Source organism: Nannobrachium achirus (assembly GCF_963921795.1).
Source record: "Nannobrachium achirus genome assembly, chromosome: 2".
NCBI classification, from domain to species: domain Eukaryota; kingdom Metazoa; phylum Chordata; class Actinopteri; order Myctophiformes; family Myctophidae; genus Nannobrachium; species Nannobrachium achirus.
In genome coordinates, this window is record NC_137811.1 from 36,874,997 (window position 1) to 36,895,957 (window position 20,961).

A 20,961-nucleotide genomic window follows, 5' to 3' on the forward strand; every position below is an offset into this window, starting at 1 on the left:
AGGGCGGGGCATTCATTCCCTATTTACATTGTTCCGAGTTGGCCAGGTCGCCGACTAGACAGCTTCTAGTATTACCAATTAGTAGAACTCCTCATGTACCGTATATTACCAATTAGTAGAACTCCTCATGTACCGTATATTACCAATTAGTAGAACTCCTCATGTACCGTATATTACCAATTAGTAGAACTCCTCATGTACCGTATATTACCAATTAGTAGAACTCCTCATGTACTGTATATTACCAATTAGTAGAACTCCTCATGTACCGTATATTACCAATTAGTAGAACTCCTCATGTACTGTATATTACCAATTAGAAGAACTCCTCATGTACCGTATATTACTAATTAGTAGCCCGGGCATTTATTTTGCAATCGATGTGGACCCCGGGCGTTTAAAAGAGACCAGGCGGCTATTGGTAACAGGCTTTTATTTATTTTGGCACTGGCCAGCACTGGGCCATTATTATAATTTTTTTCTCAAACTATATACTGTAATAGTAATAATAATCGAAAATTATTACAATTAATAATAATTATTATTATATTGTTTTAATTGTTATGAACACCCAGAAAATAGCACATTTCGATCTATTAGGCCAAACCTCATTTGAAAAATATCAAGAGGGTATGAAAGCCTTTTAAAAATGTTTTGGGAATCTTTCTCCAAAATAATCAATAGGCTCTATGCATATACGCCGTTTTGTTCTACTTCCGGGTGTCGACTTTCGACTTCCTTCACAGGTGTTACTGATGATACTAATGAAGGCTCTGTTTGATTTATTGTACAGTGGTTCTTTAATTTCAAGGACCCCCATAACTCTGTACAAATGGAATCAACAAATGGAATCAAATGGACCCTTGCGGGTCCATTTGCTTCCATTTGTACACTCTCAGAGTTACACACCTGTATGGGGACATTTGGAACCCACTCAAGAACACTTTGAGACCCACTGGGCAGAGTGTTTCCAGTGAGCCAACATGCACAATATCAGCACCCTGACTCTGTTTGACGAGAATGAAACAGACCCTTCATTAGTATCATCAGTAACACCTGTGAAGGAAGTCGAAAGACACCCCGAAGTAGAACAAAATGGCGTATATAGAGCCTATTACGACATGACAGCAAAGAACGCATGCAGGTCAACCCAATTAACAAGAAGTCCTGCAGCTGGTGCTGATCTGACTGGACTCTGACCACTGAACTGCTCTGCTCCCCTCTACATTAAACCATTATGGTATTGCATTCTCAGCCAACATATGATTGTAGATTTGCTATTTTTGGCGCACTACCGCCATGCAACATAAATGACCATAAGTTAAAATAAATTGCAAATAATGGCCCAGGCGTTTAAACGAACCTGGCGTTTATTTGAGACAAGCGTTTATTGCGCAAAATGGGGTCAGACCCCGGGCGTTTAAAAGAGACCGGGCGGCAGTTTGCCACCGGGCTACTAATTGGTAATATACGGAATGTCGTCACTGTCGGACAAAAACCTTGTATCTCCAAGTTTCAAATGTGTACGTTTTTTCACAAAGTAAAGCCCTGCTTCATCATACAAGGCCGTCGCACAAAGGTAGTGAAAACAGCATCTCGTGGTGCGAGGCGTTGTGTGCTTGTAGATCGGCTGTTTTCACTAGTTTAAATCATTTTTAAAATGATAAATGCAAAACAAAGAGTTTTGGACATACAAGGTTTCCAGCAGACAACGACGATATTGTACTTCTGATTCCAGTTTCAACTTGACCCTGGGGCCCTGTTGTTGTTTTCCACACATCTGTCCATTAGTGCAAGCTTTACAGTTCAACAACACTGACGAATGACAGCACCCACTGGCCCCACACAAAACAACACAAGAGTGCATTAGCGATACATTACCGAAAGAATATTGCCCAAACAGTATCACATAACAACAACACAGTGACACTCTTTGGGAAATAAAGCCAAAAAAGAAAAGGGGCGCCAATCAACAGAAACCCAAATGTATGAGCATCAAGGGACAGATAATGAGCATCAGGAAAAAGGCTCTGATAACTGTACAAAGATCTGATTTGAGCCTGAGCTAATGGATATTTTCCTCCTACTCCGGAAAAGGCCTCTTCATCCACAGTGATTGGCAGGCAGTAAGTGCGTTAGCACAGCTAATCTATCAACATCAGCCCCCCTGGTAGATGCACACTCGTTAACCGCTAGTCCTTTAATTACCCATAATTACCTCCCTGAACAGTGGGTGTTTACTGGGCTCCCTGAGTCTGCAGGCTTTCTGAACCATTGATTCACTTGCCAGCTCTGGCTCTTCCCTCTTTAATACCAGAGTGAATTAATTATTCTGAATTATGCCTGCCTCAATCATTGATTGATTGATTGAAGACTATTAGAAGTTTGCAGTGGAAAAGGTACAGTTTCATGACGGTACAGTTCACTGGTATATACACGGTCAACTAAAAGGAGATCTAAGGAAGCCTTTCGGCTTGTTTACATAGGAAACATTTATGTATCTCGTATAACATTGAATGACAGACAGATAGAACACAGTACTATACAGAGGATATCATCAATAGCAAAAAGAAAAACAGAAAAATTAAAAAGAAAAGAAATAAAAGATATTGAGGACTTCAGAAGAGCTCATATTGCCATGTTTTGGAGTCGCAGGCTTGTTTTTTAAACAAGACTAGGTAAAAAAAAACCTAGTATATGGTTGGACCATGTATGAAAGTTTTAATGTTATCCCAGTAGAGCAAGGGTCTTCAACAGGGAGTCCGGGACCCCTATGGGGTCCTCAGAGTTACTACAGGGGGTCCTCCAAATCTTTGTGTGATAGAAACCTTTTTTATCCTTTTTTATATTAACCACTTGAACCCTGGTGTCCATATTCTTAGAACTTTAGCCAAAAATAGCAGATCTACAAGCTCACAACGCCTCGATCGGCTATTTTTGGCAAAGAGGTTTGGTGCAAAGGAGGAGAAGAGCACACTAAGTACAGAGTGAAAGGTCAAACACAAATTGTAAAAAAAAAAAAAAAAAAATATGTTATCTATATCTGAACATCCAGTTAACATTGCAAAAGGCAACAGACATGGATTATATACATTTTCCCCACTTGAGAGCACACACACACACACACACACACACACACACACACACACACACACACACACACACACACACACACACACACACACACACACACACACACACACACACACACACACACACACACACACACACACACACACACACACACACACACACACACACACACGGTCTGACTGAGTGCAGGGACACATATCGTTGCAGAAAATGTGTCTTTTGAATGGACATGAAATAATAGGCCACAAAACACCTAAAATCAAGAAACACTCAAATGTTACCTTTACATTTCATTTTGCAAGTTGCAAATATTGTCTGTGAAGTTGGAGAACATCAAACAGAGAACCATGTATACTGTTAACGCCAGCTTGACTGGCTAAAAGAAATCAATTAATCAAATGCCAGCTCATTCATGCCATGACATTTGCATATTCTTGTTTTTCTTATTTTTACGGCACTTCTAGTAATACTTTATAGTATTTTGCTCAGCTGTCACCACTCACCACTAGTACAGCAAACCTAGAAACTGGGAGCTTGGTACACAGCGGGACTTTTGGGGACCCCTTCAACATTTTGTATATGCCCCAATTTGGCATGGTGACTAAAGTTTTACAGTAATGACTAGTGCTGTGCAATAAGCAGTAGCATAGTAGTTTTGGCCAGAATGGCTAAAACCACACCACAAAACACCTATGACAGGCCAAGACAGCAAATCAAATGCATTAGGCTCATCCTGATTGCTCTGTGATTGACTATAGTTTGTTGTTAGGGCAACTGGGCAACCGCCCAACCAATGGTGTAAACTTCATCACTCAACAGCAACATTCATGTTTATAGGGCATACATAATGGTTTCAATAATGATTTCCGTTTAATGCAAGTGATCATTTTTTTAAAAGCAGGTGTCTGTCATATCATGTCTGTCTAGATAGAAGGCCTGAATATCTGCAATCCTCTGCAATATTCCATTTCTGTCAAGCTACTGTAAAGCATGAATCCAAGATTCCTTTTAACATCTTCAACTACAGCTAATATGAGACCATTAGTTAAACGTAATATGTAGTCATTAGTTGTACTCCCTGTAAAATACCCAAGTAAACTGCCAATGAAGATTACCCAGTCCAAACAGACAGATGCCTCGAGTCAGTATCCCCCTTAGCACAGCACTTTCCCAAGTAGGGTCACGGGTTAAGAGCTGTGGAATGGCTGCTGGAGAGTGAGTGAGAGGTCTCAGCATATCAGCACTGTCTTCGATCTAAAGGGAAGACATTTCCTGTAGGTTCACATTCAATGGTGCTTCCAGGTAGCTCTTGTGGTCAAGGGCCCTGTCGAGGACCAGGATTCATTATTCATAGCTGGTCAGTGCAGGTTTAGAGTACAGATGGAGAACATTGATTCATGGAAACTCCAAAGGAACCTAGAGCTGTCCTAACAGCTTTGTGCCATACATGGTCCACGTGCACATTCAGCATAAAAGGAGAATATATAGGGCGAGGATAGGGAATGGCTTGGTGAATAATCATGGACTTGGCCGATAGCGATAGTCCCGATCACAGCGTCAAAGGTCCTTTAGTATAATTCAACTTGTAGGAGTTGAAGCTGAGGTTACATTCTGTCCCACAGATACATATTGTGAAAATAGCTGATCTAGCTTGTAGATCGGCAAAGCCGATACTGATCAAAGCCAATAGAGGCATTATCGGCCGATTGCGATCACTCACCAATCAATCGGCACATCTCTACTTGTACTCTATGGTAATTACAGTACATTGCTGACTCACAAATATCTGACATTTTGTTATGCTCTCATCGTCCCATGATCTTCTAGAATAGGAACAAATTAGTACTAATATTTTCCTTTATTACTTGCGGCAGCAGAGCGTGCAAGTACTGTGTTCGATGCCGTCTGTATCCGGTTGTCTGTATCCGGCCGACAGTACAAACAAGGCAGGGCCTTTAGCCAATGAGGCAGCAGCGTTCTCGTTGACGTCACCACCAACAAGTGCGACCTGATATAAATACCAGAGCGCAAGTTTGCACCTCGACAGAGTGCCACATACTTACAGACAGCACCCTACTTGCGCACTCTGCTGGTCGCACTTGTCGTTGTCTTCGGAAAGTGGCTACGAGTGCTCAAGGAGCAAGTCTGGTTTATACAGGGAACCGTTTTACTGAGCATCCATATTTCCTTAGACTTCCTTCACTTTCATTCTGCCCAACATTTCAGACCTGGGAGCTTTCAGTTAGTGTTGTAAAATGTACTCACATTTTATTTTATCGCGACGCGTTGTGAGCTTGTAGATCGGCTATTTTCAAATAGCCAAGGGATAAAATAAGGCTAAAGTGGTTAAGGTATGTTTTTTAATATTATAATGTATATATGCAAAGTAACTAGTAACTCAAGTTTTCAAATAAATGCAGTGGAGTAAAAGTACAACATTTGGATCCCAGATGTAGAGGAGTAAAAGTATTGGAATTTGGACATACTCAAGTAAAGTACAAATACCTCAAAACTGTACTTAAGTACAGTACTTAAGTAAATGTACTTAGTTACTTTACACCACTGCTTTCAGGACAGTCAGAGACTTCTATTATTGGTCACTGAAAAGCTTCACTGGATCAGTAGGGGAAGAGTGTTTCACAAAAGGACACGTTATTGGTCAATTCAGTAGATGTACCTTTCAACCCCTGTTTTTCAAGACAGTCCCCAGTCACAATAAAACCTTTTCCAATCTTGAAGCTTTTCTTTTTACACAAAAACATAAAATATCGTTGTGAAGGACCACTTCACCCATTTTCAACCTATCCTCATATACCGTATTTTCCGGACTATAAGGCGCACTTAAAAGCCTTTAATTTTCTCAAAAAACTACAGTGGGCCTTATAGTCCAGTGCGCCTTATATATGGATCATTCATTGACATTCCCTTTAGCACAGCTTCATCTGTTGGATGCATAACGCAACAGTAGCGTCTATTATGTGCGCCATATAGTCCGGTGCGCCTTATATATGAAAACAGTTCGAAAATAGACCATTCATTGACAGTGCGCCTTATAGTCCGGTGTACCTTATAGTCCGGAAAATACTGTACTTGGTTGTTACTAATGCTCATTATAAGATGTCTACCCCCTCTGTGTCTCAGTGGAAGGATATGGACAGTAAACAAAATGTCAAACTTTTCTTTTATTATTAATGCAAGAACGATGCCTTAAATGTTATCAAGCGAAAGCCTATCATTTCTATTAGCTTAGAATCCCCATAGATAACACAAATCCTCTCTCATGGGGGTTCCTGGCACAAAACCGTTTTAGAATCATAACCACAGCTGTAAACCTTTCCCTGCTCAAGGTTTCATTGTATTGTGCATTGCATGTGCATAGCATGCATAACACAGCTCCGCTCCGCAGCCAGCGCGACACAGCTCCACTCCAATGAAGAAAATGAATAGTCAGAGTCAAAAATAGAACGGCACAGACAATAGCCACAGTTCAGCAGAAGCAGTGGAGCTGCTAACAGAGAGTGCAACACTATAGACTCAGAGCACAGCATTTATTGTACTTAATCGTTCGGTATGTTTGTAGAATGTAAAGATGCAGATTCTTGGTACAGCACATGGATCAGCAAAACTAAGAACTTGCAAAAAATAAAACAGCCTTTTGCAATCAAGCCTTCACAAAACACAATTGTTGCATAAATTCAGCATGCCTTCAAAGCAACATACTCTATGTCAAAAAACATTGTGGGCTGCCCTACCGGTCCAGGTGCATATACCGGTTATAATGCCTGACAGTGTGTTGCGGGTTCGAGTCCCGATCCTGACGACCTTTGCTGCGTGTCTCTCCCCCATCAATAAAGGCATAAAAGCCCAAAAACAAAAACATTGTGGGCTAATAGATCTTCAGTGATCAAGTACTTTAAATGTAGGTTGAGTAGCGCATACAAATATCTCATCTACAGAAATCCTATCTACAGCAGTGAGACAGTCAGCCACTGCTCGAAAGTACACAGTATTAGGTCTACTGTCAACCCAAGGTCACTTTCTATTGTGGATGAAATCATGTTTAAGTAAAACACCTTGCCTTTTGTTAAGCTAAAGAATATGACTGCTGTCTGCGCTGAACTGTCTGTTGTGATATGGCCTTCCTTGATAATGTATTCCTGGCATTGCCTTAAGGCATAATTACACATTGATAGAGGTTTGGTATTGGGTCCAAATGTTAGTGAGATAAGTTTGCGCAGTCAAAAACAAAACTTTTCATTGATTGCAATTATTTACTCAAAAACAACACATTTAAAGATGGGCTGCCATGATGTTTTCCCCCTTAAAACATGATGATCAGGTATTAAGATTATACTTGGAGGAAGATTCTTTCCAAAAAAGTGTACAGAAAGTGTTAAAATTAGGTTTTATGTGGCCACACCCACCAGTTCATTAAGTATGCCTGGTTGTCAGGTGGGTGGTGACCAAGCTGAAGTTAGCCACACCCACAGTGTTGGGTGAATGGTAAAAGGGGAGGGGCTGAGTTTATGATGTCATTAACTCAGTGTTTTTCAGTTGGGCCTTTTGACTCAGAGGCTTTCAGCTTTCAGGAAGTAACCAAAAATACACAGGGAAGACATATCCCACACCTTTATTAGAATCGCCCCAAAAAATAGTGTGTTTGTTTGTGTGTTTGTGTGTGTTTCCATCTGTAACTCCACGTTCAGCAGTTGTTCAATTCTAAAAAACATAATACAAAAATCAATAACGCATGTACCTTGCCCAACATCAACTTTATCACCTTCAGATGTGTCTCTACTTCTCATATAATGCCAAAATGTTTATTTTTTTTGGGGCCTTATATTGCACAAGCCATAGTTGACCGACGACGCGATTCACGTCACAAATGGGCGTAAACAAACACTGCCTGCAAGCAGAGATGCAGAGATGGAGGAGATGGGGGGGGGGGCAGTTGAGAGAGAGCAGCGGCACAGTATAACATATGATAGGAATAGCGTGCTTTAAACCTTCTACTTTACCCTTTCTGACTTTCCTGCAATGACAACCTTAATGCAGCTAGCAACAAAGGACCTATCTAATTTCGTCATGTGCCCACATGTGTCATAATTAATCCCACAATAACTGTTCCACTCTGTCTTTCTGTGCGCATGGTCGCATTTCCCTCGGAACACTCCGGACACGGGACTGTAATCATCATGTATATAACCCAAGAGGACCTGTTAGGACCCGTACTGTGTGTGTGACGTGTGTGTACTTTCTGCTTTTTATGCAAACTATAAAGCAAGCAAGCAATCAATCAATGTGTGTGTGTGTGTGTGTGCGCTGGCGTGCGCTTCTGCAGAAAATAAGTACTGCTGCATGGTTAATCGTTTTCAAACCGAAATCGCGATGCGACGTTTTAATTTTTGAAATCCCTTCATAATTGACTAAGGAATGATCAAATCAAACTGTGGTGACTTTCTTTGCTTCCGAGCATCCACACCGCTGAAAGTGAAAGTGAATTTGGCACAGTGGCCACTGTGCAGGACTCTGCCAGTGCGTGGGAACTAGGGGTGCTGCAGGTGTTCCAGCACCCCATGGGAAGTTTTCAATTTTTTATTTAAATAAGAAAAGAACAAATCAAACATAGCAAAAATACGTTGCCTGTTGTTGTCGTTTTTTATTTATTCATTTATATATATATTTGTATTTATATATATATATTTCCATTATAAAATGGATTAAAAAATTATAAAAAATATTAGGCCTATTATTTTTCAAACATAGCAAAAATACGTTGCCTGTTGTTGTAGTTTTTTATTTATTCATTTATATATATATATTTTATATATATATATATTTCCATTATAAAATGGATTAAAAAATGATAAAAAATATTAGGCCTATTTTTTCAGGCCCCATAGCAGAATCACGCTTAGGGCCCACATGGGCCCAGAAACGGCTCTGGCTATGAACAACAACGTGTGTAGAAATTACCTAAAACAAACAACATCTGTGTAGAAATGACATAAACATGATTTAAAACATCAAAACATCGCAGGCACCGTTTTCTATAGTTCACGATTCGGTGTATAACACCAACGGCAACATCCGTTGACGCTGCGAGTGGAAAAGTACTGAAATGTTTCTACTTAGGTAAAAGTACTCTGTTACAAGTAACGTGTGTGTTCGAATGTGTTACTTGAGTAAAAGCACAAAAGTATTAGGCTACCGATGCCAAAATCATTCCATGTTCTACAACAACTTCATAATTAAAAAAAAAACTATTCAACAGTAGGCCTACCATTGTACACTTTATTTCAACATAATATTTAACTTTGCCTTTCCTACTACACTACACATCCCATGCCACCTAAACAAACGCCCAGGGGGTGCTTTTTTTCTATCTTATTATAACCCACCCAGCCAAAACAGAGCAGACCACCCTGTACCTGAGGGGTTTGTATTTCTGAAACTATTGTATATATCTTACAGACTCAACATTTTACACCATTTTGCATTTTGGAACAAACTGCATATTTAATGTTGAGCTATCCTACATTTGTATTGCTTAGCTGCCCTCTGGACTGTATCCATCTCTTGAGTACAGGGGACTTTTACATAAGGGGCCAGGCCCCCGCAGGGGGCTTTTTTCTAGTGAATATTATAACCACACATGCCGCCTTGGGAATAGATTCTTTCAAATAACTGAGACAGGTCATTGTAATTTACCTTTGTCAGGTAAGGCGAGAGCTCTCAAAAAAATTTAACTTTGTGAATGACGTAAAGTAATTGATTTTGTCGACAAAAATGTATTTTGGCAAGCCTTCATGGTGTCGTAATGGCTGATTTTACACTTGGTTGCATGCTGAAAATAGCAGATCTACAAGCTCTTGTGGGCCTGTTCCTGCTATTTTCAGAGCGTAGCCAGTGGTCTATTTTTTTCTACAAAATAAACAGATTGCACATCCATACCAACACTGCTCAATCAGGACCCCCAGCATAATAAACGGTAGTAAATATAGGTACCACTCTTTGTTTGTAGTGAACCTGTGTTTGAGAGTGAATAGAATTATTGAATGAATGCATTTTTGGGTGAACCATCTATCTCAAGGTTCAAGGTTGTACTTTATTTTTTGTTTTATCTATCTTACATCTCCCCACAGTTCCAGTCAAAATCCTCTTCCTGCGAGACGCTGAACCCCAACACCACTGGTGTTTCCCCTTTGCTGTGGATGGCAATCCTGAACCGGCAGTTCGTTGGCTCTACAATGGATCGGCGCTCATAGAGGGTCGCTACACCTACACTCAGATTATCCCCGATTTAGATGATGGCTCTGAAAAACATGGCTGTCTGTTCCTAAACAAGCCCACCCACCTCAACAACGGCCACTACACCCTAGTCGCAGAAAACAAGCTGGGAACTGACCAGGCCACTGCCACAGGGATTTTTATGGATAACCCCTTTGACCCCTTCGATCCCGAAGGGATAATTCCAGGTGAGTTCCGTTGAGATATTGTTGAATATTAGCAATCTTATTCCAGTGTTTTGCTAGACAGCAAATAATGTTTCTGTATACTTACATACTTACAAATGTAATCAATTACTTGTGAGTTAAGTATTTTAAGCATTATATTTAAATAGAACAGTGGTTCTCAAACTTGGGATCAGGACCCCAAGTGGGGTCCCCAAATTATGTTGTGGTGTCCCCAGATGAATTGCTTAATGTAATTTGTTTCCCTCGCTCAACGGTAAACAAACCAACGCACAGTATAAGTGTAGGCCTATACAGGGTATCTGCACATTTATAAAGTGACAAGTTTTATACCAAACTGGCCAAACTGTCAAGTATTAAGTAACAGTGGCGGTTGGTACCTATATTGCGCCCTGGGCGAGGTAGTATAGCGCCGCCCTATGGCGCGGCCGGATTTTTTTTTTTTTTTTTTCTTTTTAATAAAAAAAAATATATATGAATTTTTTTAAAGTTAAAAGCGGTTCGGTTCTACACGGCGGCAGAACCATTTTGGGCTTAATATAATGGGGTTTATAAAAGCATGATCTGACTGTCTTATGCCTCATTCACACTGTAAGCAGCAAAGCTAATGGTTTGCTTGGTAATCTCAATGGAAACCAGCTTTAAGATGCTGGAGATGCTGAGAACAAAGCTTGGAAAGCTTTAAAGCTGGTTTCCATTGAGATTACATTGAATTACCAAGCAAACCATTAGCTTTGCTGCTTACAGTGTGGATGAGGCATTAGTCTTACCTTGGGCTGGTCAGGAGAAATGGTTCTTTCACAGTCACGCACAGTGAGACAAGACTATAGAGTTCCTATATCCTGGCTGATAGAGGTCTGTGTTTTGTAGAGGAAAGTCTTTTTTTTTTTTTTTTTTCATTTTTTTTTTTTCTTCATGCGCCCCCTCAAGGTGGCGCCCTGGGCGAGTGCCCCGCTAGCCCCCCCTGCAGGCCGCCTCTGTTAAGTAAGCAAGAGGCAACTAAGTAAGCAAGAGGCGAACATTATGAAAATAGCCGATCTACATGCTCACAACGCCTTGCAGTGCGAGGCGCTGTGAGCATGCAGATCGGCAATTTTCACAATATTTATCTCTAGAACCGAGTCACATTAAAAGTAATACCTACAATTCCAAGTGCTTGTCAGGGTGGGGGTCCCTAGTTCAAATATGTTTATTTTGGCGGTCACAGCCTAAAAAGGTTTGAGAACCCCTGAAATAGAAGAACAGAAAGTCATGGGCTACAATGTGGTCCTCCAGGATGTGTTGAATAAACAAAGCTTTGTCAGTGTTGTGGGACATGAAAAGCTGAGTTTGGGGACTCCTTGGAAACATGGGACCCACAAGGAAACCCACAGGAAATGTCTTGAAAACAGTGAATCTACACAATACCAAAGATTTTTAATATAGGAAGATACGCAATCTCAATTGGAGCCACTAGAGGCGAGATGGTACACAAATCCTACAAATGGTCTCCTAAGTGGGCGGGCGCCGGCGTCAATCTCAAACATGTTTACTAGTGCTAGATCCCGGGAGAGTGTGTTGCTGGGACAGAGAAAGATCGATAATAAAGTAGATTTTCTTCTTATTCGTGTCTCTAAAAAAAGACAATTTAGTATGAAAATGTTTGGAATATTGTGTGGCTTGTGACCATCGGGTCCATTGTTTAGTTCAGTGACCGTGGGGCTAAAGAATGGTTTAGAAGCCGTGTTCACGTTCACTCTCCCATTGGAAATGAATAGACCTAAAACCGGTGATGGCATGTCTTGCTATTTCCGTCTTGGACAATACTTAAAGGAAGGCTCTACTCAGTCTACTGCCTGACAAATTTGTGAACATTTTGATCTACATGTAATACAGGCTGAGGAATTGCATTGTTTCTGTCCCATTCTAGGAAATGGTGCTTTGTTTTCTGATCCTTCTTTACCCTTAATTAATTTCTTGGGCAGTTCTGTGTCACCCCCCCATTTCTCTCCCCATTTCCTGTCAGTCTACAGTATATCTATTGAGTAAGCTCAGTCGGTAGAGCATTTGCTTTTGAACCACATGGTCATGGGTTCGATTCAGACCACCGCCCACACAGCGTATGAGTGGTGTGGCAAGTCGTGCAGTTAAGTACTGGGAGATTGCGCTCCACCTCAGCAATCCATCTCGCATTGAAATGGTTATAGAATCCTGCGTTCTCGGCTGATGTCGTTTGCCGACAAGGCCCTATACGCACAGTATTATTAAAGGTAATATAAAAGGACCAACAATAATGGTTAATAACAGCATAGCCTACTAATCAGTAGGCTGTGTCTAATGTGCTGATATGCTACATTATTCTTAATATTTTGCATAGGTTGTGAGGGAGAAGGACATCAAAGGATACTATTGTGAGAGATAGAGAACGAAATAGTCGGACCAACGTTCTTGAGGCTAATTTGTATAGTGAGGATTAATGGATGTCGGTAGGAAGGAGGAGTAGGAGTTATGACTTTTCAGAACTCAAAGATTGACATTTTGACCTTATAACCCTCATCAGGACAATTGCCTTGACCAAAACGGCAAGTGAAAGCTGTGACTGTAATTAAACAGTGGCTTGACACAGATGGCCTATGAATGGCCGGGGTCAAATTATATTATACATGCGGTGGTTAGCTGGCCACAACACTTTTAATTCAAATATTACTTATCTCAGGGGGCTAACAGTATTTAGTTAATAGTGCACAGCAACTCATTCACAGTTTGCAGTCAGCATTTGACCACATGAAAAGTAGCATACTTGTAGATCATCTATATTCGGTGAAGATATTGTTGTCAAGTAAGTACATTATATAGGATTTAAGTGATTAAATACTGTACTTTAGCACTCACTAATCTGCATACCAGACAGTGTTCGTTGTTGCACTTGATCATGGAGATTCATATTGGGCTTGAATAGGCTAGGTGAGGCATTTGTTGTTTGTATCATATCATGCATCGTTTTATCAGTTGCATAAAAGCGAAAGAATTTTGAAAGAAAGATTTTCCACAACACTGCTATACTGTGAATAATTTAATAAAAAGTGTGTCTGGTAGTCTGTATCCGATTCATAAATGTCACACTCTTTTTGTCCTTTTCTCCACATGCTAGTCCTTAACGTGGATCCAAGTAAGACTTTATTGATTTAATAAAATAATTGTCTTGGAAATCTCATTGTTTGTGTTTTCAGGTCTATATTGTAGCCTATATAAGTTATAACCACTTTTTCCCAATGTACGCTACCGTATGTGTGATTCTCAAGCCTGACTACATTTGTGTTTAACAAGCCTCGTCTTTGTCCAACAGTTCCTACAAAGAAATCAGATGAGGATGTTACAGAGAACATTGAAAGTCGAGTGTTTGGGGTAGGTCTCGTAACGCTTTGAAAATACAGCTTTCACTGTATAATCGTGTTCGGACAAATGCATTTGTAAAGCATATCATTGTTTCAATGCTTATGATATGGCAATGTAAACATATGTTTTCTCATGCCAATAAAGCTCCTTTGAATTTGATGTATACAGATTCATCGTCTCTCTGAACAGGTGTCGGTGGCAGTGGGTCTGGCTGTGTTTGCCTGCACCTTCCTCCTCATCATCGTTCTGGTCATTAACAAGTGTGGGCAGCACTCCAAGTTTGGCATTCATCGTAAGTTAACACGTGACACATCATTTCTATTGACAGCAACCATTTGCGCTGATTCAGTACTGTATGTCCAAGGGGGTGATTATACTGTATGTCGAGTGTTTGGGTGTAGGCCTTGTAATGCACTGTAAATCTAGCTTTCAGTGTATCCTCATGTTTGGACAAATACAGCACATCAATGTTTCGATGTTGCATGATGCATCACTATAAAACCATGGGGTCCCAGACTCCCAAGCTGGTAAGATGTGTTTTGCTTCAAACTATTGATCTATGATCACAGCATTGTTTCTTAAAGGGATAGTTCACACAATTTCCGATCGATTACTCACCCCATGGAGACTTGAATTCATGGATATTTTTTTGTTTTTGCGAAAGCCAATAATTTCATTACCAGTTAGTCCCTACTCTATGGGGACACAAGGAGCCTCCTCAAATTATTGGCTTAGGAATGCGACAAAAACACAAACATATAGATGAATTCAAGTCTCCATAGATCGATAATCGATAGGAAAAAATCAAACCTCGGTTCGAACTGAAGCGGTGAATTAGAGCAGTTCCAGATCTATGTTTTTGATTCAGATGGGTCCCAGGGACATTTTATGAGTCCATTTTACTGGTGTGTGTGTGTGTGTGTGTGTGTGTGTGTGTGTTTTTTTTTTTTTTTTTTTACCGCAACGTGCTCTCTCTCTCTCTCTCTCTCTCTCTCTCTCTCACGTGCGCATGCGCAGATCCTGTTCATACTGGTGAGTGAGTGAGTGAGTGAGGACAATGGGACAGACATGTGCATACATTGGAAGCGGCTAGTCACCGCTTCAAAAATCGATGGGGGTGAACTATCCCTTTAACTTGACTGAGGCCAACCTACTGTAGGTCTAACAACATTTCACTATGTGCTACTAATAATTATGTGGGTGTGTGTGTGCAGCAGTCACACCTACTCATTCAATGGAGATGAAGCGGTTGTGAACGCGTCTAGGAACCATTGCCGATTCAAAATAGGCACAAAAAAAGCAATTCCACAGACAATTTGAAATATACTTTTTGTCTATGGACTGAAATTGCATTTATTTTTCTCCAGTCTATTTTGAAAGTGCAATGGTTCCTCTGCAAGCATCGAGGTGCTCAAGAGAATAATGCACAGGAGGCCAACTAATATAGGATTTCCAATAAGCTGTAACTTTGCACACGGTCAGCCCGCTGAATGTGTGCCTGGCTAAAGTGCCTTAATTACTGCATGCAAAATGAACAGCGTCAGAAACCACCCGAGCCGTTGCCACTGCTGCTCTCTGGTGAAGGCATTTAAAAAGATGGATGGATGGATGGAGGCTCAGCTTGGAGCAATAGGTTCTCTTGGAAGCCCCCCATCTCCCACCCAACTCCTCTCACAAAGTGCCTAAGTGGGCCTGATTGTCTAAGTGGAGCCCCTCCTGGACCTCTTTTTTCCCTTGCATGGCTCGCCTGCGTGCTCGCTTTCCGTTGTTCCATTTTCTAGCCGGTTGGACTCTGGGGGCTCCTGTGGTTTGCTTTGCTGAGTGGGGTTTGCCAATTTGGGGTCACTTGTATGGCTTTTAATAGGCACTACAGTTGTCCACCATTCAGGCCTGTGTTCTGGCCATTAGATCATTTCTTTGGTTCAATGTTGGCCTGATTGCTGCATTGTTGATGATGGGATTATTAGAGCTTGTCATCAGCTGTTGTCATGGGACCAAGAAATATACAGCAATGTTCGTGATGAAAGACAATCATTATGGTAAAAGTATGGTGTAAATGGGATCTGAATTGCTGTGTTTGATTTTGCTCTTTGTGACACAATCTCATGTATAGATCATTGTTTTTGCAAATGCCCCAGAAAGACACTCAAAAGCTATTTCTGTATATGTGGGTTTTAGTGATCATGACATAATTGCAACAACTTGGAAAGCAAAGATGCCCAAAAGTGGGCCTAAGCTCATTCATAAAATAATATATACAATGTACAAGAACCAATGCCCTTAGTAATATAAGTAATATACATGTAGAGAATGTGTGAACAAAAACAAATTGTTTCGTTTTGTTTCATTTTAACTATATAATGGAATTTCATTGTATTATGTTTTAATTTGATTGTGAAGTATGAGTGTTTGTCTTCACTGTGGACTTAATTGGGGGTCCGTAATAAACAATAAACTCCTTGCCTCATTAGGTTCATCGGTTTTGGGGACTGAGGATGACCTGGCTGTGTCTCTTCGTTTCATGAACTTCGGAGCCAGCCCTCCCTCTTCAGATGAGGACTCTGGTCTATCCAGCTTTGTAGAAAACCCACAATACTTCTGCGGCATCATCAAGGACAAAGACATGTGTGAGTGCAATTGCTGTAATCAACTCACTGTCATGTCATGAGGTTGGGTAACCTCCTAATCAATTCAAAAACATGACCGCTACACACACACACACACACACACACACACACACACACACACACACACACACACACACACACACACACACACACACACACACACACACACACACACACACACACACACACACACACACACACACACACACACACACACACACACACACACACACACACACACGCTGGTGGTGAATGATTGTACTGGGGAACAATGAAATGTGTATGAAAGAGGGCTGTAATCGTTTAGGTTTTTAACCTATTTAACCTGCAGTATATGGATGTACTTGTCACATTTGCATCATTGCCACGCCATTGGCAAGGAGCATACTGTAATACTTCTAAATCTTAATTTGTGAATAGGTGTCCAGCACATCAAAAGGCAGGACATCGTGCTGAAATGGGAGCTGGGTGAGGGAGCATTTGGCAAGGTCTACCTGGCAGAGTGTGCCAACCTCAGTCCTGACAGTGACAAGATGCTGGTAGCCATCAAGGTAAGTGATGTCTTCCTCACAACACATTTAGATGGATTATAGACTGTACTGAGACTTGCTGCAGAAGGTCAAGACAATATGATAATATCACAATGGGGGGGGGGGGGGGGGGGGGGGCACCCAATCTTTGTGTGATAGGATCATGTTTTATACATTAATCACTGGAACCCTAGCATCCCTATTATAGTGGAACATTAGCCAAAGCAGATCTACAAGCTCACAACGCCTCGAGGCGTGTGTATCCGAGGCGTGAGCTTGTAGATCGGCTATTTTTTGGCACAGAGGATTGGTGTAGAGGGAAAAGAAGAGCAGAATAGTAGGTATTGCCAGTTGGGTTAAATGTATGAAAATACACATTAATCCAACAAACAAGTCAAACAAGTCTAAGCTGTATAAGAAATCGATGAACATTACAACACAATTTTATACAACATGTAGTGGGGGTCCCTGCTTCATCTCTCTCTCAGCAAAGGGGTCCTTGGCCTGAAAACGTTGAAGACCCCTGACTACCTGTACTGGATGTATGATGAGCACCTCATCGCTGGTTGTAGCTGACTGTCACTAAATAGTGCCTCAACCACAAAGTCGTGACATCCCTGGTTATGTCCTTCCTCTCTGTCAAGCACAGCACAAGCAAAGCTACAGCACATACATATGTCTACAGGAGTGTTCACTGCATGTATTTCATTTCTGTGGCTTTGTGTCTTGCATTGGTAATGGCTTCTTGTCATTCTGATTATGTAGAAAACATGTTTTATTGTTACACTCAATGTTGACTGAATAGCTCAGAACAGCTGTGCCTAAAAAGTTATGTAATGCACTGTTCATATCTGTGGCGCAGACGCTGAAGGACGCTAACGAATCCACACGGCAAGATTTCCAGAGGGAGGCGGAACTACTGACAGTGTTGCAACACCAGCACATTGTGCGTTTCTATGGGGTGTGCACTGATGGGGAGCCATTGGCCATGGTGTTTGAATATATGAGACATGGAGACCTCAACCGATTCCTTAGGTACGTGGGATAATATAACCAGAATTATTTAGTCGTATATATTTATTGCAGTATGTTATTCTGTTATTCTCTCAGTATGAAGTGGATATATTTGGTCAGTTCTCACATGCGGCCCCAGGCCAGTAAGAATCAAGCCTCTGACCATGTTATGACCATGCTCTGTTCATTGTGCCATACTCCTGCACAGGCAGGCCTGTTGGTCACAGGTGTGATGTGGACACTGGACAGTAATCGATGTTTCTGTCCTTGTTGAATCTGCCTTGAGCAACACGTGTACAATCTGCCCTTGCCTCGGAATTAGATAACGGTTTCTTTTCTCCAAAATTATAGCACAGGCAGCACCGGCTGTTACATAAAACAACACATTTATCGTCAAAAACACAAAGCATAGCATCGCAATGTGATTGCTCCTATTGTGTCCATGCTCCAGAAATCCAAGATTTCATTCAAAAGTTTCAAAACAAGTCATATCAACCAGCCCCTGAGCAAAGCATTCAGCCTCGAACTTCTGCAACAGAGGTGTTCAGTAGCCAATGGTAAAACATTGGACAGTATTCATGAACCCGACATGATCATTGACACATGACAGGTTCATTAGTACAACTACTAGTGCTTAAGTTGTTCCAAACCACACCTAAAGACTCGCTACTCTGCCCTAATGTCTATACTCGCAGGCCAAATTCTGTCAGCTGGCTCCACAAAGGTGATAGAAATGCTAATGCTCACACAGGTCAACAGTGTTGCATTACAGTTTTGGTTTGAATCTTTCAATTGAACTGTTTATATTCAAATATACCTTACCTTTTAAGAAATTATGTCAATAGAAAATATTAAATTGAAATTGATACGAAGCCAGTTACCGAAATTAGACACGCTGTTTTCTGGTCGGTTTTGTCAGCTATGTAGCAATTATTTTATATCTGGCAAAAATTTAGTCTTAAAACAAAGTAATCTGTCATGTGTTGTGGATTTTCAAAACTGGCAAGAGACACTTGTAACCATAACGTCATAGGTTTGATCTCTGCAACTCCTTGAACAATAATAATAACACTCTCAGCTCCAGACATGCTGCTGGTTGTTGGTACGGTTATATGGACTGACAACCTGATGAAACATATTCTTATACTGTATATGTATCTGTGTATGTAAAATCAAAAGCACTCCACATCGTGTGCCTTAAAGGTCCTACAAAATCAGGCAATCTGGTCCAGTAATTGTAAAACATCAACAACAACATAAATCCCCGAGAGCAAACTGCTTCAACGAGGTAATGCTGGGAATCTGAATTTCACTTGGCACCTGGGAATGTCTCCGAGAAGCCATTAGAACAGACCTAGAGTAGATGCATGTCTGCCAGGTGTCCACAAGAGACAGATTGTAAATGAAAGCACATCATGCACATAAACACAAACTCTGTCTGAGATATATGTTCACCAATGGATGGAAATCGCATTTCGAGCAGACAGCATGGGTGATGTGCCTCATGGCTCCACAATGCAGCTGCTTTTCCTACCCTACCACCTGCCTTTTAAACTAATAGTGATTGCATGGACAACTTCCTTTGCAAGAGGGGGGACAAAGTGAGAGGCGGAATATTAGAATGGATGGTGATGTATCAGTGGTCATTTTGTTCATTTAGACTGGAGTTTTAAGTGAGAGTGGGTGTTTATGATGTGCAAGGACAACTGCAGAACATTCAAGGAATGGAGAATTGCCATAGCACGTCACCGAATTGCATTATTGCAAATCAATTCAAGGCTGGTTACAAGCCTTGTGCTTCATATTAACCATCATCGTTAAATGGCTTCATTATGGCGTGGTCGGTAATGCTTTTAAGATCTCATATTTTCAAATATGTGCAATCTGCAGATTGCATGCTGCTGAAGTCATTGTCTTTTAGATCATGCAAGGTTGCTGCCATAGTTACTACACATTGATAGGACCAATCATGTCTTCATTATGTAGATGCAAGCAAATAGGAACAGGGGGTAAATTAAACTATCTTTCTCATCTATAAAGGAAAAATTAAGGCCTTTGGTTTCTGTGTCAAAAGGTAGGTATGGGTATTGGACTGGTCAATTGACATGTTAACAGTAACGTGCAACATGTGCTGGTACTTTTTAGAGGCTGCCTTCAAATATGCTACTGGATGATTTCTACACATTTGGATTGTTGATTTATTTAACATGGCCTCCATTAGATCCATATATAGCCATGTATATCCATGTATATGTCGAGTCTAAGTGCGAGGGGGAAATAGAAAACACTTAAGGGTGATTTACACGTAATTTGCAAAAACTGTAACTTGTCACGCTGCGATGCATCACGCTGGGATGCGTCACGCTGCAATGCGTCACAAATCATGCTCTGCTATTTTAGGTGTGCGACACCAGGACGCAACAAAGTATAAGTCATGGGGTTAGCAGAGCAGAAATAAACTACTGTACTGCAGTTCCAGTAAACCCAGAAAATCTGGAACCTTGGCTCGAGCCTTAGGTAGACAGAAGATGAGATGTTCTGTTGTTAACAATAACAAAATACAAATAGGCAACAAAAATAAGTACAAAGTTCCCTCTTATACTGTACTTTAGAACTGGGATTTCAGCTTCTAATGCAATAAATACAAGCAATAAAAAGAAACTGAATCCAATCCAGTTTTGGTTACAATTAGGCATTTCTTTTATTCTTACACATTTAATTTGCCACTTTGTGGCTTTCATTTTGTTTACACTACAATGTCAAACTTTACAATGTCATATGACACTCAAATGCCTTCATCCCCTCTCCACACCTTTAGGGCCCACGGTCCCGATGCCTGCATATTAG

At 40.9% G+C, this 20,961-nt stretch overlaps 1 protein-coding gene across 1 annotated transcript in view; it reads left to right on the forward strand.

Annotated features, from left to right (window-relative positions):
- ntrk1 (neurotrophic tyrosine kinase, receptor, type 1) overlaps window positions 1-20,961 on the forward strand; it is a gene marked incomplete at both ends in the record, with an annotated part of 46,233 nt that overhangs the window by 22,186 nt on the left and 3,086 nt on the right. The window contains 8 exons of the mRNA XM_080741699.1: window positions 10,239-10,571; window positions 13,699-13,716; window positions 13,894-13,952; window positions 14,133-14,235; window positions 16,415-16,570; window positions 16,991-17,121; window positions 17,963-18,135; window positions 20,933-20,961. The exon at window positions 20,933-20,961 is cut by the window's right edge and continues 212 nt beyond it. Coding sequence (XP_080597825.1) covers window positions 10,239-10,571; window positions 13,699-13,716; window positions 13,894-13,952; window positions 14,133-14,235; window positions 16,415-16,570; window positions 16,991-17,121; window positions 17,963-18,135; window positions 20,933-20,961 — 1,002 coding nt within the window. The remainder of the gene's footprint in view (window positions 1-10,238; window positions 10,572-13,698; window positions 13,717-13,893; window positions 13,953-14,132; window positions 14,236-16,414; window positions 16,571-16,990; window positions 17,122-17,962; window positions 18,136-20,932) is intronic.